This window comes from Mustela lutreola, chromosome 1, assembly GCF_030435805.1.
Source record: "Mustela lutreola isolate mMusLut2 chromosome 1, mMusLut2.pri, whole genome shotgun sequence".
Classification (NCBI taxonomy): domain Eukaryota; kingdom Metazoa; phylum Chordata; class Mammalia; order Carnivora; family Mustelidae; genus Mustela; species Mustela lutreola.
Window position 1 is genome coordinate 275995440 of NC_081290.1, and position 14992 is coordinate 276010431.

General features: G+C 35.5%; 2 protein-coding genes across 2 annotated transcripts; one reads left to right on the forward strand and one right to left on the reverse strand.

Annotated features, from left to right (window-relative positions):
• Positions 1-1677: 1677 nt before the first annotated feature.
• LOC131822624 (olfactory receptor 5T2-like) lies at positions 1678-2653 on the reverse strand. Its single transcript, XM_059158910.1, is given in 2 exon segments — positions 1678-1700; positions 1703-2653. Coding segments are annotated over 2 exon segments (930 nt in total). The 5' UTR covers positions 2610-2653.
• Positions 2654-8117: 5464 nt separating this feature from the next.
• LOC131810235 (olfactory receptor 5T1-like) lies at positions 8118-9092 on the forward strand. Its single transcript, XM_059137963.1, has one exon. The coding sequence runs from the start codon at positions 8118-8120 to the stop codon at positions 9090-9092; it is 975 nt and encodes a 324-aa protein (XP_058993946.1).
• Positions 9093-14992: the final 5900 nt, after the last annotated feature.

Genomic DNA, 14992 nt, shown 5'->3' on the forward strand with positions numbered 1-14992 from the left:
ATATGTATGTATATGTTAAATGTGTGTATATGTATATACATATACACACACACACATATATATGTATACACACACATATATATATATATGAATGTATGCTTAATTTAGCTAATTTCTTTCTACCTTCTTGCACGGTGGCCACATCTTTCTCCCACCTTTTGCTGAAGGTGAAAACAATTAATTTATCTCCTCTCTCCCTGGAGGAGCTTGTCTCCCCAAGTAATTCAGATTATTTTGGTGTTTTCAAACTCTGCTCTTTGACAGAGTTATGAAAAGTTAAAATTTGTAGATTATCTGGATTTTTAAAAAACATTATTGCAGCTCTCTACATCTTAAATGAAAGTGGAAATTTTATACATGTATTTTTTATTTAAAATTGTAATTACAGTGCCTCTAACATAGTGTTGTTTTAACTTTAGGTGTACCATAGAGTAATTCAGCAGTTACATATATTACTCAGTGCTTGTCAAGATAAGTGTACTCTTTTTTGTCTTAATGTGAATCTTTTTTTTTTTTAAAGAGTTTATTTATTTGGCAGAGAGAGATCACAAGTAGGCAGAGAAGCAAGCGGTGGTGAGGGACAGGTAGTAGGTTCCCTACTGATTAGATAGCCCAATGTGGGGCTTGATCCCAGGACCCTGAGATCATGACCTGAGCCGAAGGCAGAGGCTTACGCCACTGAGCCACCCAGGCACCCCAAGATAAGTGTACTCTTAAACCCTTCACCTACTTATATACTGTTTTAAGTCTCATCCAGTGCTGTAATTTCAAATATCTCCTTTCTAGATAACAACACATGTATCAGTACAATATTTATTGGGATTCTAGTTCTGCATCTTGAAAATGTAATGGAATCTCAGAATCAGCATAGCTATAAATGGTAAAACTAATCTCCTTCCTTCCTTCCTGCCTTCCTGCCTTCCTTTCTTCCTCTCTCTCTCTCTCTCTCTCTCTTTTTTTTTTTTTTTGCTTTTTATTTTGTCTTCATCTTATTTATCATCCATGCTCAAAACCTGACAACTCTATGTGTTTCAGTAAAAGGAATAAATTAGCAAATCTGGTGGAAACCATTTTAAATGTATTCCTCTCTCTCTTGTTTCTGCTAATGACTTAAAGAAGATTTTCAGTACTCCCTAAATTATACTCTGAAAGCCAAATGATGCAGTTGGCAAAGTGAAAAAAAAAAAAAAAATCAGTGTATTCTTTCATTTCATGTACCAAGGCTCTTAAAAGCAGGGATAAACTTTTTGGTTTTACTTAAAGATAATAATGTCCTTAATTTATGAAATAATTTCTCTTTAAATTATTTTTCATTACCTCTTTTAATCTTCGTTCCTGAAGCTGCAAGATTATAGGAACAGGAAGCAAAATTATGTGTGCGGGTCACTGGGTGATACAGTGAGTGGTTCTACTTCCATTGGAATCTTTTGAATCCTGAACCTATGAATCTTGTCTATAGAAGAAATAGCACTATGTACTAGATGCATGGTGCTGTTACATATATATAACATATAGAACATAAATAACCTTTATTTATGATCTTTATTTTTCAAATAAGAAGACTAGAAAGACACTAATAAACAGAAACAAAATATTTTTATCACAACTTCTTTAACTGGACACAATGTACTTCATGCTTCATTGATTCAATTTAATGGTTTAGTGTGAAAAATATCATTAATTAATAAACCAATTTTTTGAAACACTCTTTTCATTGCCTCTTTTACATCTTTGTTCCTTAAACTGTAGATGATGGGATTCAGCATGGGAATCACAATTGTGTAAAAGATCGACACGATCATGTCATGGTCCAAAGCATAGCTGGAACTTGGTCTCATATACATGAAAAGGATGGTTCCATAATAAATTGTCACTCCAGTTAGGTGAGAACCACATGTAGAAAAGACTTTCCGCCTCCCCTCAGCAGAATGCATCCTCAGAATGGCCAACAGAATGAAACCATAAGAGATCAGAACAATCATGATAGTGACTATCTCAATAGTGCCCACAAAGTAGAAGAGCAACAGCTGGTTGGTGTGGGTGTCAGAACAAGAAATGGCAAGTAGTGGAGGGATGTCACAAAAGACGTGTCTAATTTCATTGGATGCACAGAAGGACAGGCTGAATGTGGCCACCGTGTGTACAGAAGCATTCAAAATGCCACCAACGTAGGAAGCAACTATGAGTGGCACGTAGACTCTGGGTGACATGATCACAGAATAGAGGAGAGGGTTGTAGATTGCCACGTAGCGGTCATAAGCCATGGCAGCCAAGAGGAAGCATTCTGTGGTCCCAAAAGTAACAGCAAGAAGCATCTGGGCTGCACATCCAGGGACTGAAATGACGTTATTCTTTGACATAAAATCTACTAACATATTTGGGGTAATTACTGAGGAAAAACAGGCATCCACAGATGATAACACACTCAGAAAATAGTACATGGGGTTGTGGAGCCGGCAATCCCCAATGACCAATAAAACTAAAAGTAAGTTTCCCATCATAGTAAAGAGATAGATTGCTAGAAACAAGAAGAACAAGATTATCTGTAGCTCAGGCTTCTCTGTGAAGCCCTTCAGTATAAATATGGTGACTTCAGTGACATTCTTCATGTTGGTACCTTATGGAACAAACTTGAAGATATTAATAAATTCATAATTCATATTAATATGACAAAAGTGAGCAGTTGTGCAAGTCAAGGAAAGTGAACTCCATCTCATATTTATTTTATGGTAATGCATAATTTCCAAGCAGCTGATCAGAAGACAGTGACAAGATGGTGGGTCTAAGGTTGATGGCACTCACTGCAGAATTAAATGGAAGATTTGAATTTTTATTCACTGGCTCAACTTATGTCATTTTTAACACTATGAGATCAAATGTTTAATTTACCAATGAATTCTATTAGCTATTTTCCTTTTAAATCACATTAAAACACAAAATGAACAGGTAAGTATAATTTTTCTTATAACATATAAACACAAGATAGTATATCAGTGAACACAACATTGCAATTCACACCAGAATTCTAAACCTGTCAGAAATTCTGTAAAATTGTTACAAGCTACTCATCTGCAGAATTATGGCAAAATTCAATCCCAGGTCTCCCTCAGAGAGCATGCACTTTTCACTTTTCTTCATTGATTCTTACTATACCATAGCTTCATTCTGCAATTGACTTCCCTCCCCAGCACCTCCCCTGAAATTTAAAAAAAAAAACACGATTTTTTATGTATTTGAGTATTTTTAAGTCATTAAGACTAGAGAAACATGAACATAAGGAGCAATCAGAAGTGGCTATCAAAATAATCTTTAAAAAATTACTATTTTCCTTATTATATCAACATATAAGCCCCCTGAGCGGTGAATAAGTCAAATGTTTTTTGACTCTTTATCTATAAGTTTTATCTTATTTTCACTTTGAGCTGGTCTGTCTTCTGATATGAGGAAAATGAACACACAAATATGCTTGGAGCCTTCTTATTACTTTTACAAACAGAAATTCCTTATTTTCCATTACCTTTGTTTTATTCCAGGAAGTGTTGTTTTCCATTTCTTAGACAGACTCTTCATAAATCTAGTTTGTAATGAATGCATTCTATTCACCTATGGAATAGGCAACGAGGCTTTAGTATGGGGGATTTCATAGTATATTTAACTTTGTTGTCTTAGGTTTCACATCTCAAATATGCAGCAAATTATCTGAAAATTTCTCTTACCCACAGAATAGCAAAGGCAGGTTTAGGTACATTATGAATAAGGTTCATTTAGATCACTTATATCCACTTACTTGGCTGTTTATAAACCCCACGGGAGATGCCCATACAGGAATATGCCCCAATTATCTTTGGTGAAAAATAACAACACAAGAATTTACTCAGTAATGAAAAAGTAAGAGGTCTGGAATAATGTACCATGTTAATGTTTTATAAAATAAATAGTTATTCGATTCCTGGTTTAAAATAATGATTTAAATATGTATACATTGACGCTAGATAAGAAATCTTTAGCTCAGAGACATACTTTTATATAATAGCTCTGATACTTGGTTAGAACTAACTTCTCTGAGAACTGGTTTCCTCCTTTTGGCAATAGGAGCCATTTTATTAGAGTCAACCAAATGTCTTACACCTTTACTCCGTTCAAATTATAAAATATGTGGTTTTAATATATCCATCTATAGGTATACATTTTGAGCTTCTTGGAAGATTATTCTTCAAGGTAAAAGGAAAAGTCCAAAAATCCCATAGAAATGTGGAGGAGACATTAAAAGTTTAAAGCTCTGTGGGACTTGGTAAATCATGTAGCTTTGTGAATCCTAGATGCTACTCTAGCATTTATTCAGATTAAATAAAAATATCTATTGATTGATTGAAAAACAAATATATACAGATGCAATTCACACACACACACACACACACACACACACACACACACACAACTAGGACCAAAATAGAAATATTTAACATTTGTAAACCTATGTCTATTGAGATGCCAGGTAGAATTTTTATTTTTATTTAAATTTTTTGGATAGTCCTTGCTTTTACCCATCCTTCATCACTGTCAGGAAGGATCTGTCAGAGTCTGAAAAAGATCTCAGAAACATGCAGCATATTCTCCCTTTGAAAAGGATAGCCCTTCACCTAGAAAAAGAAAATACTGAGAAGCTTGTCAACTGGATAGGTCAAATACACTAGGAAGGGGAGTTTCAGCAAGGGAGGGATCATGTGATCATGATCTGAGCCAAAAATCAAGAATCAGACACCCAACTTACTGAACAACCCAGGCATCCCAGCTTGATGAATTTTTTAATTAAACATACCCCTGTAAACAAGCCCAGGAAATAGAACATGGCCAGAACCCAAAGAGCCTCTTATATCTTTCAGTCACTATTTTCCCAGCAAGGATAACCATAGGATGAAACAAAGGCTAACCTGTGGTAATAGTTCATTTTTTTTAAGTTGGGGTTATTGCTTTTTTGGATATAAATACAGAATATCTACCATTTATATGTGCCAGTTACATGGATGTCAATAAACATATACATCTGTGTAACAACAATCATGTTACGGGTGATAAAATATTCTCTATTGTAGAATTCTAGAATTCCCTTGTGAATTTCTGCATTTTTTCTTAGTTTTAACTAGGACTGCATTGCATATATAGATCACTTAGGATTACATTTAATTAATACATCCTTTATTTACAATTCAGCTCTATCCATGTCAACTAACTTTCTTCTTTCTTTCTTTCTTTCCTTTCTTCTTTCATAAATTCAAATTCTATGACCAACATTCCCTATGTATTAACTTAGACTCCCTAGGTGTTGAGCTTAGGCATTCATGTATTTTCAACAAATTTTTGAATAATTTATTTAAGTACATAACCAGGAACTAGTTTATAGATGACTATATAAGGTTCGCAAGACCCTGATCAACACAGAAAGTTTGACCTTTATCTCTGCCAGATCTCTAATATTCTGTTTTATTACATAGAATATTAAAGTTATCTGTCTACTGTCCCATCAGTAAACTTTCTGCTTTCAGTACTTCCTGTTATGTATGCATATCCTTTCTCCCTGGTAAACTCTCAGTGAGCTTAAATATATCTCTCATGCCACTAAGAAGTACAGCACTTTAAAAGTTAAATGAAAAATAAGTTAAAACAAGTCAAATAAATAAATATTAAATGATAATTTTGAGACAAGTAAATGGGTTATACTCTCAGGAAGAAAGAAGTGAATTTTAGAGAATTTAAGTCATAAACCCCATGGCACAAAGCTATTTAGTGTTTGAGTCAAGATTATGTCCTGTAGCATTAGATTTATTTTCCATCTCCATGCCATTCTTTCTGCACTAAGGATTATTTTATAGCAGAGGCCAAAGGGTATTCATGTAATCATTTTACCTTGTAGTTCATTGTTCTAGAACCATTAATTTAATATTAAAAAAAACAAACAAACATGAAATTATGTGACTTTTCTGTTCCAGAAGATAATTAGTGTATTTTCTACTTGAAGCATCCCTGTGGACTTCAAAAAGAGCTTGAGAACTTGGTATAAAAGCCCAAATACTTAGTGTTCACAGGCAACTTAACTGAGTAAGCAGTTCATTTCCACAGGTAAGAGGAAAGAGTTTCTTATGACTTACAAAATATTTCAGAAGTCATAACCTTGAATCTCTGGTTAGTTTTTATGTTTTAATATTTAAATCTGAGGCAGAAATTTCTAGTTAATTTAGAGTTGAATTAAAATTGCATAAAGGAAGTCCAGATAACAGCTGAGATCATAAGAAAGACTACCTACATATTTAGGTCAATAGGTTGTAGTTTAGACATGTCATGTCATTTTCTTGATGAAAGATAATAGTTGGAATAAGGTAGTAGAAGTAAGGGATTATATTACAAATTTAGGAGAACTGTTAAATATGGAGAAAATCAACTATCAACCAACCAATAAATATATACCATTTTGGGATCATAATTTTTTGTTTTTGTTTTCAAATGGAAGGATATACATTGATTTTAAATTTGTTTTGCTGGTCAGCTGCTTGAACAAGAAGTCACTTCAGTTTTGTTTTGTTTTTTTGTTTTTTTTTTAATCATGGTCTGCTTAACGTGATAGCTTTATAAAATACTTCAAAGACATGAAGATGTTATTTTGTATCATTTCTAGGAGATAACACTTCCAGAATTATGGCCTATCACAATGAATTTGCAACATGGTCAAGGGAAAATAGTTTAACGTATGGAACAGACAAACCTGGTCTTGCATCTCGCTTTGCTCCTGACTATATGACCTTGGGCAGGTTACAGGCTTGGATGTTTCTCAGTTTTCTCATCTATAAAAGGATGCTGAATTATTTACTGTGCAGGTAGCTATGTAGCTTATCTAAGATAATGTACACAAAATTTCTAACCTTTAGTATTAGTTTAGTATTAGTGGTTAATATCATGTGTTTTTGCTGCTATCATAGCTTCCCTTCTCCAGCTTAGCATTTATAACATTGTTCTCATGCATGTACCTTACTTTATGTTTTCTAACTGCATTACAGATGAAAAATTGACAATTTTAATCATCCAGATCGATCTATTTTGTTAACATTGATGGTCCGCATTTTTTTCTATCTAGGCCTTATTTCTTAAACTGAAATTAGCTGGAAAAAAAAACCACAATCAAGTTTAATTTCCTTAAATATGAGTTGGCAAAAGCCTTTTTGAAGTGCATTTTGGAAGAAGTAAACTCCATGTTTTTTGTCTTTCATCCCTCTAGTTCCCTGGAGTGAAGTAGATAATTGCTCTGTTGGGACATGATTTTGATTACCTTTAATGCCTTCATCTACAAGCTACCTTCTTGCACTACAGATAAAATCAGAGAAATTAAAAATTATAAGAAAATTATTATGGACAAAAACTTCAGGGGTGATGTAAATAAACATAGTGTCACTTTACTGATATGCCGATGTACAATGCAATGACATGGATGTATTTTTAAGGTGCCTGATACCAAAGTGTATAAGGATGGTCAGAAAGGGCCACCCCATATGACAAGCTGAAATTAAGTCTAACATCCCATATTGTACTCATTTGGGAATATTTCAAAATTAAATAGTTTCACATTATTTTTCTGATTTAAATGCATCCCAATTTTGTGATACAGATATGGTTGCTCCCATTTTAACAATTGTGCACACACACACAAAAGGAATCTCACATGTGTTGTACAAAATCTAGGGCTAGTACTCAGGTATGTAATTTTTATTATATTACTTTCAGGGTTTTTTTTTCATTCCTATAGTCATTCATCTTTGAGGATTTTGAGGTGATGGAATGTGAAACCAAGTGGGAGAATTTTGACAGAAACTAACTGGAAATCAAATCATTTATTGGCATAACTTTTAACATGACAAATTTAACCAACAACTTAATAACATAATTTCTTTAATTTATTTATACAGGGTAATGCATTCACTTGAACCCAACTTCCAAGCCCATCACTGCATATTCCTTCACTGCCAAGGATTTCAACATACTTTTATAAGAAACAAACATAAGGATGCATAAGGTGTGTTCTACTAAATTAAAAAAAAAAAAAACTACCTTTAAGACCTATAAACATTAAAATGCCAGGATTTCCATCAGATTTAGATTTACACAGGAGTCAGATGAAAAACGTGACTGAGGTAACCATGTTTATATTGATGGGCTTCACAGATGATTTTGAGATGCAGATCTTCCTGTTTTTTCTATTTCTAGCAATCTATCTTTTCACTCTGATAGGAAATTTGGGACTGGTTATATTGGTCATTGGGGATTCTCGCCTCCACAATCCCATGTACTATTTTCTGAGTGTGTTATCATTCCTGGATGCCTGCTATTCCTCAGTTGTCACCCCAAAAATGCTGGTCAATTTCCTAGCAGAGAATAAAGCCATTTCCTACCTTGGATGTGCAGCCCAGATGCTTCTCTTTGTTACTTTTGGGACCACAGAATGCTTCCTCTTGGCTGCCATGGCTTATGATCGCTATGTGGCAATCTACAACCCTCTCCTCTATTCCGTGAGCATGTCACCCAGAGTCTACGTGCCACTCATCGTTGCTTCCTATGTTGGTGGCATTTTGCATGCTTCTGTACACACGGTGGCCACATTCAGCCTGTCCTTCTGTGCATCCAATGAAATTAGACACGTCTTTTGTGACATCCCTCCACTACTTGCCATTTCTTGTTCTGACACCCACACCAACCAGCTGTTGCTCTTCTACTTTGTGGGCGCTATTGAGATAGTCACTATCATGATTGTTCTGATCTCCTATGGTTTCATTCTGTTGGCCATTCTGAGGATGCATTCTGCTGAGGGGAGGCGGAAAGTCTTTTCTACATGTGGTTCTCACTTAACCGGAGTGTCAGTGTATCATGGAACCATCCTCTTCATGTATGTGAGACCGAGTTCCAGCTACACTCTGGACCATGACATGATCGTGTCGATCTTTTACACAATTGTGATTCCCATGCTGAATCCCATCATCTATAGTTTAAGGAACAAAGATGTAAAAGAGGCAATGAAAAAAATGTTTGGTAAAATTTGGTTACCTAAATAAAGTATATTGTTCACACTGACCACAAAATTAAGAAAAGGTAAGAATAATATTTATTGTCTTAATATTAAAATGATAGTGATTGTATTATTTTGCTCAGATTGCCCTAACAAAGTGCCACAGAGTACTGGCTTGACAAAAGAAATTTATTTATCATTGTTATAAAGTCTATAATTCTGAAGGTGAAGGCAGAGTGAATTTCTTTTGAGGCCTCTCCCTTTCACTTGCAAGGGGAAGTCTTTTTTTTTTTTTTTTTTTTTTTTAATTGCAGTCTTTTCTTTCTATATCTATGTGGCCATTCCTCTCTGTGACTCTGTGTTCTGAAAGTATAATGTGGACACTTGTAGATAGATAGATAGATAGATAGATATACTGCATATATCTATATATAAATATATTTACATATACACCCATATTTATCATATATAAGTATATTTATACATGCAGAGTTACATTTACATGTGATCTTTACTTTAAAATGCATAGTATTAATTTTCACCCTAAATATACATCAAACTTGATTATCTCCCATTGTTGCAGTTCTTAATAATTTTATAATTATATCTGACTATCTTGAGCAAATACCACCTAACTGATAGCAAAACTCCAGCTCACAGAATCCCAATCCATTTCCCTAGAGTCTCTTATATCTGTCTCCTCATGAAAGCATTCTGCTCTATCCTTTAATCTGTGCAGTGGTAGCAGGAGCCACAGATAATATATTCAAATCTCGGGTGTCATTACCACCCTGCTTGTGAGGGTGCATCTCTCCTCTTTTTCTTATTTCATTGAGAACATGGACGTTGAATCCATTTTTACTTCCTCCCAAAATACAGATACTAGGCATTAGAATATATCAAGATTATACTTAAACTCAAGAATGATAGACAGACACAATTTGGAGAGTAAGACACAGCCAACTGGTAGAAGCTAAGCTAATCCTCAGCCCATCTTGGTGAGTTTTCCTCATAACCCGTTACAGACTCAGCTTTTGCTCTGCTTTCTTTTGACCATTACCACCTTGAGATGCAATTAGAGATGCCACCAGTCCTCAGTGCCCAGACCCAAGAACTGAGGTACAGAGAAGCATCCTGATTATACTTGTGTTTAGTCCTGCTTCCAACAGACCTCATTTTCATTGCAAGGACATGTGTCCTTCAAAGTTAATTAATTGTAAATGGTTTTGGTTTTTCATCCCTCCCTCCTTCCTTTCATTATCACCATTTTTTAAAAAGATTTTATTTATTTGAGAGAAAGAAAAAGAGATAGCAAGAGAAAGCACAAGTGGGAAGGAGAGGGAGAAGCGTGGGGCTCAATCTCAGGACCCTGGGATCATGAACTAAATGGAAGGCAGATGCTTAACTGACTGAGCCACCCAGCTGCCCCACCATTATTATTATTTTTATGTGTTATTATTTTTAAGTGTTAAATCCCTTTGTTTCCAATAGGATGATCTCCTTAAAACATAGAACACAATGTAGGGATATTTCTCTAAAATGGGATTGTTGGGTTTAAATAATACCTTAACTACACAAATACAGATAATCTCCTACAACATTATATACTCCACCACCCCCAATTTTTCTTCATTTCTTTTCTTCTATTTGGACTGTTTACTCAGCTGCCATTCATGACTCCTTTTTTAAAATGCCTTTTCTTAGTGAGGATTTCATTGACTACATTACAATAATTACAATTTATTTCCATTGACTATCCTCATATTCTTTCTTGAATATAGCCATTGCACTTGTCACTCTTTCATACAATATACACTTAATTTATATTTGATTTATTATCTGATCTATTTTCCAGACACATATATTTGAAATATTGTCTGAAACAAATTGTTGCCCAATAAATATTCCCTAAGTGAATAAATATTTTACATAAGAAACGGTCAAAAGCATTTTTTAACTCAATGAAAAGATGCACGTGAAACAAGATATAGAATGTTCTATTTAAATAGTAGTTAGTTTTTTAAATTTTCTAGTTTATTTTTCCCTTAAAATAGGTTCCTCAAAAAGTAAAAAAAAAAAAAAAAAAAAAAAATAGAACTACCCTATGACCCAACAATTGTACTACTAGATATTCAGCCTAAGAATTGAAAAATATAGATTTAAAGGGCACATGTACCCTGATGTACATAGCAGCATTATCTGTAGTAGCCAAACTATAGAAAGAACCCAAATCTCCTTCCACTGATCAATGGATAAAGAACATGTGGTATAACACACACACACACACACACACACACACACACACACACACACACAAATATTATTCAGCCATAAAAAAGAATGAAATCTTGCAATTTGTAACAACACAAATGGAGCTAGATTATAGTAGCTAAGTGAGTTAAGTCAGTTAAGAAAGACAAATACCCTATGATTTCATTCCCATGTGGAATTTAAGGAACAAAGCAGATGAACATAGAGGAAGGAAAAAAGAGAGAGAGAAAGAGGGAAGAAAGTAAACCAGAACTATAGCTAACTACAGAGAACCCAACTCAAGGTGTGAGGGAGGGAGCTGGAAAGGGGATGAGCTAGATGGGAGATGGAATTAAGGAGGGCACGTGTGTTATATGTAAGTTATGCATCACTAAATCCTTTTCCTGAAACTAGTTTTACATATATGTTATCTAGCTAGAATTTAAATGAAAACATGTAAAAAAAAAAAAAGAAATAAAACATTTGCTCTATTTATTAGTCTACTTTGCTATTCTTTCCTAGCTGTCTCATTTAGGTTCAATTTTCCAATTAAGAGTGTGTGAGTGGAATCACACATATTTTATTATTTCATATTCTCATCATCAATATTTCTGTTTTTTCCCATTTTTTAAAACTTAGGAGTAGCTTAGTAACATCTAAAAATACTTCATGGAATAGTTGGAGAGTTTTTTTAAAATTTGTTAGTCATTTCCAAATAGAAAGCAATTTTCTAAAAATATTTCTTAATTCAGATCTTACTTTTCATTAACAAATAGAAGTTCTCATAAATGCTGCCCCTACACTTATAAAGAGAGAAACTTGTCAAAGTCAAATCTTTATATATACTCACCTACAAAAACAATCTTATTGATTGTTTAGTTTAAGCCTTTATATCCTAAGTAATGTTTTCTTAACTGAAAGTATTTAATACAGGTGTATTAAGTTTCCTAAACTTAGAGGGCTTCTTTCCATCTCTCTTTGCACCTCCTGTATGAGAACTTTCCTGTTTGGGATATGTGTTGCTACATTTCTATTTGCATAGGAAACATTCACTCTGGAGTGGCAGAGCCCCAGTAGATGTGTTCACCTCACCCTAGGTTGCCCCATAGGATGGCAGACTCAAAGCGACAAACAGAATAGCCTTACTGATTTAAAGGAATGGCAGTGGCAAGTTGAACATGGTATTCCCAGAAGTGAAATAGAGGAGAAATGCTGCATTCTGACTTATCCTTATAAGCAGAAAAGTTCTAGGTTAAATGACTAGTTTAACTTGTCACAAAATCTAACTTGAATCATAAAATCAGAGCCATTGTCCCTCAGTTAATCTGTGAACTGAGGCAGCTTAGAGTTCTAGAACCCCTTAATGAAGGGAGGCCAGTGACCCTGAAAAAGGACCAAGGTATACTACCAAGAATTTAAATTATTAATTTCCTCCAAGCCTTCCCCAAAGGCTTGGGGGGCATTTACCAGGGTAACTATGTACTTGTGAAAAGGAAATAAACAATCTTTGAGAAATACTGGGCGCTAGTTCTGAACTGATGATGATTCCAGAAGACCCAAGACATTGCTGTGTGTTTGTGAGTTTGTGGCCCAACAGTTGGGGTAGGGGGTTGGAGAGGTCAGGTGACCAGTGGAGTTTTACTTCTGGCCCATCTCACAGTGAATGCTGCATATCCCTGCACCATCCTGAGTTATTCCTCCAGTTCCAGAATGTCTACTTGGAACAGAACAACTCAGTCCTTGGCAGAATCTCCACATTGATTCCCTGACCTGTGGAGTAAGGGTTATCATGATGGAAAAATCCCAAGTAAGAGCAATCATATCTGCCTCTCCCATGAAAAATAGTAAACCAGAATCAATACTGCATTTTGAAGGGTAATGAGAGATTAGTTTCACCATCAAACACTTGAAGGATGCAAGAGGGTTGATTCTATTACATCCTCACTTAAATCTCCTATTTAGCCTATGCAGAAAACTGATGGATCTTTGAGAATGACAGAGAATTACCATAAGCTTTACTACATGACCATTTCCATTGTTGTTCTTGGACAGATGTGGCTTTATTGCCTGAGTAAATTAACACATACCCTGGTACTTGGTGTGCAGCTATTGATCTGTCAACTGTGTTTTCTTTCATATATTTTCATAAGGCTTACCAAAAAAATTAGTTTTCTCTGAGCTAGTGAAACCAACAAACTTCACTGTCCTACCTCAGAGTACAACAGTTCTACGGCCTATGTCATAATTTGATTCATACAGATTTGTGTGCTTTTTCCTTCCACAAGATATCGCCTGGATCCACAACATTGATGACATTGCATTAAGTAGACCTAATGAGCAAGAAGTAGTAACTACTCTAGACTTACTGGTAAGACATTCGTGTGACATGAGTGGAAAATTGATCTGATGAAAATTCAGGGGCTTTCTGCATTTCAGTGGTATAAGGCATGTTAAGATCAAGGGAAATTTGTTGCATCTGGTCACTTTCACAAGCAAAAATGTCACACTAGTGGACCTCATTTTTAAAGGTAATATATTCATTTAGTTGTGTTACTCCAGCCATGTCCTAACTGATCTCAAAAGTTGATCGTTTTGAAGGGTTAATGATAAGGAAAAGGCTCTGCTATAGGTTAAGGCTGCTGTGAACCTTCTCTTCCAAGTCAAGTATATGATCCATCAGGTCCTCTGGTGCTTGGAGTGGCAGTGGCAGAGAAGGACACTGTTTGGAGCTTTCAGTCAGCCCCTTTGGGGAAATCACAGACCCTTAGTATTGTGCGGCAAAGCCTTCCCAGCCTCTATAGATAACTACTTTTCTTTGTAAAACAGCTTTTAACCTGCCACTAGGTCTTAGGAGAGACTGAACACTTTACCATAGCCACTAAATTACCACAAAAGCGGAGTTTCCGCATTCAAAGCTGGGTGTTTTCTGACCCCAAGAGTCATAAATTCAGGCATACACCATCATGAAATGGTTATATATGAAGTTGTGTCTGAGCAGGCCTTGAAGGTCCAAGTAAGTTGGGTGAAAAAGTAGCCTACACGCCAAGGCTCCACAATTCTCTCTTATAGCCTGAATCTATGGCTTCCGTGGAGTTCCCTATGATTATTTGACAGAGGTCGAGAAGAATTAGGCCTGGTTTACAAATGCTTCTGCATGACATGCAAACACCACCTAGAAGTAGACAGCTGCGTCAAGATAGCCTCTTTTTGTGACATCCCTGAAAGACTGCAGTGAAAAGATATCCTTCCAGTGGGAAGAACTGTGAGCTGTATATCCAGATGTTTATTCTGCTTGTAAAGAGAAATAACCAGATGTGAAACTACATTTTGATTGATGTTCTATAGCCAGTCGTTTGGTTGGACAGTCAGGGACCTGGAAGGTACATGAGGGAAAAATTGGTGTCAAGAGGGCTGGTCAAGAGGTATGTGGATAGACTTCCCACTCTGTGTTAAACATCGAGGATATTTGGGTCCCTTGTCAATGCCCACCAAAGATTGACCTCAGCAGAGAAGGATTTTCATAATCAAGTAGATGGGAGGACTCATTCTATGGATATCATTCATCTTATTTCACTAGCCATCCCTCTTACCAAGTAATGGGCTCATGAAGTGACTGTGGCAGCAAGGATGAAGGTTTGTGTAGGGTCAGTAACATAGACCTCCATTCACAAGGGCTGACTAGTCTGAACCCATTCC

Excerpts from the sequence above, each read along its gene's own strand:
- LOC131810235 (XM_059137963.1), top strand. The coding sequence starts at position 8,118 with ATGCCAGGATTTCCATCAGATTTAGATTTACACAGGAGTCAGATGAAA.